Source organism: Pristiophorus japonicus, chromosome 21 (assembly GCF_044704955.1).
Source record: "Pristiophorus japonicus isolate sPriJap1 chromosome 21, sPriJap1.hap1, whole genome shotgun sequence".
Classification (NCBI taxonomy): Eukaryota; Metazoa; Chordata; class Chondrichthyes; family Pristiophoridae; genus Pristiophorus; species Pristiophorus japonicus.
The window spans coordinates 87,916,538-87,918,403 of record NC_091997.1 but is presented as its reverse complement, the minus strand read 5'-3'; the positions used below and the strand labels follow the sequence as shown (position 1 = coordinate 87,918,403).

The following is a 1,866-nucleotide window of genomic DNA, read 5'->3' as shown; positions in this document are numbered from 1 at the left end:
AACCTGCCAGTTAAAGGGAGGTGAGGATTGCTTCAGTGAGAAGGTAAGTGCTTCCCCCGCCGGCAGTCCCCCCCTCGGCCCCTTACCTAGATCCCCCCAACACTCCCCCCTCCGATCCCTCACCCAGATCCCAACACCCCCCCTTTGGCCCCTCACCCGCCCCACACCCCGACAACCCCCTCTCAGCCCCTCACCCGGACCCCCACCCTGGCCCCCAAACACGAACCAACAGACCCCCCCCCCCCCCGATAAAAAGCCACAGTTCCTGTGGTTTGCTCTTAAGTTCTCCCTGGACGACTGGGAGCCAGACCCGTCAGTCAGGCTGACTTCCGGGCGGGAAACTTGTGCGGTTAAAACTCCACAACATGCGGGGAAACCCAGCAGTCTAAAACTCCAGCCCGTTCCCCTCCCCCCCATGGCACCGCCCCCAGTAAATATCCAGCACGCTGTGCCAGTGACACTGCCCTAAACACCCAGCCTGCTCTCTCTCGATCTGGCTCAGTTTTGACTGGCCGGTTTTGACATGTGACACTCAAGTGCAGATGGGCTCGGACTGGGTCCCCGGTTCAGAGTTTCGCCTTGACACAGAACCAAAGAGATCAGGCGGGTTAAAGATGGCATGGAGTGGGGGGGTCGGACCCCAACATGCGTTGTGCGGGGGATCGTGGTGAGGGTTTCAGGGTGAGTATCAGGGGATTACAGGATTCGCACCAGCCAAGGTAGGACAGAGCAGATGGCCCCAATTACATGGACATCGCTGCGTTATTTGTGTTGATTATGACGCAAGTCTGAGTGTCACTACTATTAGCAGTGCAAGATCAGTGAGTTACTATGGTTACTGGTAGAATCATGTTCCCCCTCCCTTGGTTTTCCCTCTCTCCCCCCCACCCCCTCTCCCCACTTAACTCGCAACTCCTCTCCCCCACACCCACCTCCTCCCCCTCCTCCCGCCCAAACCCCTCTCTCTCTTCCCCCCACCACCCTCTTGCTCCTCCATCTCTCTCTCCCCCACGACCCTCCTCACTCACTCTCACTCCCCCCTCCCTCACTCTCTCCCTCCCTCCCCCTCCCCACTCCCCTCTCGCTCCCCCCTCCCCTCTCGCTCCCCCCTCTCCTCTCCTCTCCCCCCTCTCTCTCCCCCCACCTCCCCTCTCTCTCTCTCTCCCCCCTCCCCTCTCTCTCTCCCTCTCCCCTCTCTCTCTCCCTCTCTCTCTTCCCCCCTCCCCTCTCTCTTCTCCCCCCCGCCCCCTCCCCTCTCTCTCTCTCCCCCCTCCCCTCTCTCTCTCCCCCCCCCTCTCTCTCTCCCCCCCTCTCCCCACTCCGATTCCCTCCCCCCCCCTCCCCACTCCCTCTCCCTCTCTCCCCCCCCCTCTCTCTTCCCTCTTTCCCCCCCTCTTTCCCTCTTTCCCCCCCTCTCTTTCCCTCTTCCCCCCCTCTCTCTCTCTCTCTCTCTCCCCCCCCTCTCTCTCCCACTCCCACTCTCTCTCCCTCTCTCTCTCTCTCTCCCCCTCTCTCCCCCCCTCCCCGCCCCTCCCCTCTCTCTCTCCCCTCTCTCTCTCCCCCCCTCTCTCTCCCACTCCCTCCCCCACTCCCTCTCTCTCCCCCCCTCCCCCCTCTCTCTCTCTCCCCCCTCTCTCTCTCCCCCCCTCCTCTCTCTCCCCTCTCCCCCCCCCTCCCCCACTCTCTGAGCTCTGTGGAGCGCGGGACACACGAGAGGCGCTGCGCGGAGCGGGTTGGGAGGGCCGGGGCCAGGTGCTGCAGGAGCGGGGCCCGAGAGACTCGGGAAGACAAGCTGCAGTGGGCCCCGCGGACTGACCCCCGGCGCGGGTACTGAGCCCAGAGAGCGCGGGCGGAACCTGAGCCGCG

The 1,866-nt window shown here is 63.8% G+C and overlaps 1 protein-coding gene across 2 annotated transcripts in view; it reads left to right on the top strand.

The window, feature by feature from the left end:
- The first annotated feature begins 579 nt into the window (after window positions 1–579).
- The window catches only part of LOC139234171 (annexin A2-like), a 138,361-nt gene continuing 137,074 nt past the window's right edge, over window positions 580–1,866 (top strand). The window contains exon 1 of one of the 2 annotated variants that reach the window (XM_070865198.1): window positions 580–681. In XM_070865198.1, coding sequence (XP_070721299.1) covers window positions 620–681 — 62 coding nt within the window. In that variant the 5' untranslated portion in view covers window positions 580–619. The remainder of the gene's footprint in view (window positions 682–1,866) is intronic. The other variant, XM_070865201.1, reaches the window with a different exon arrangement.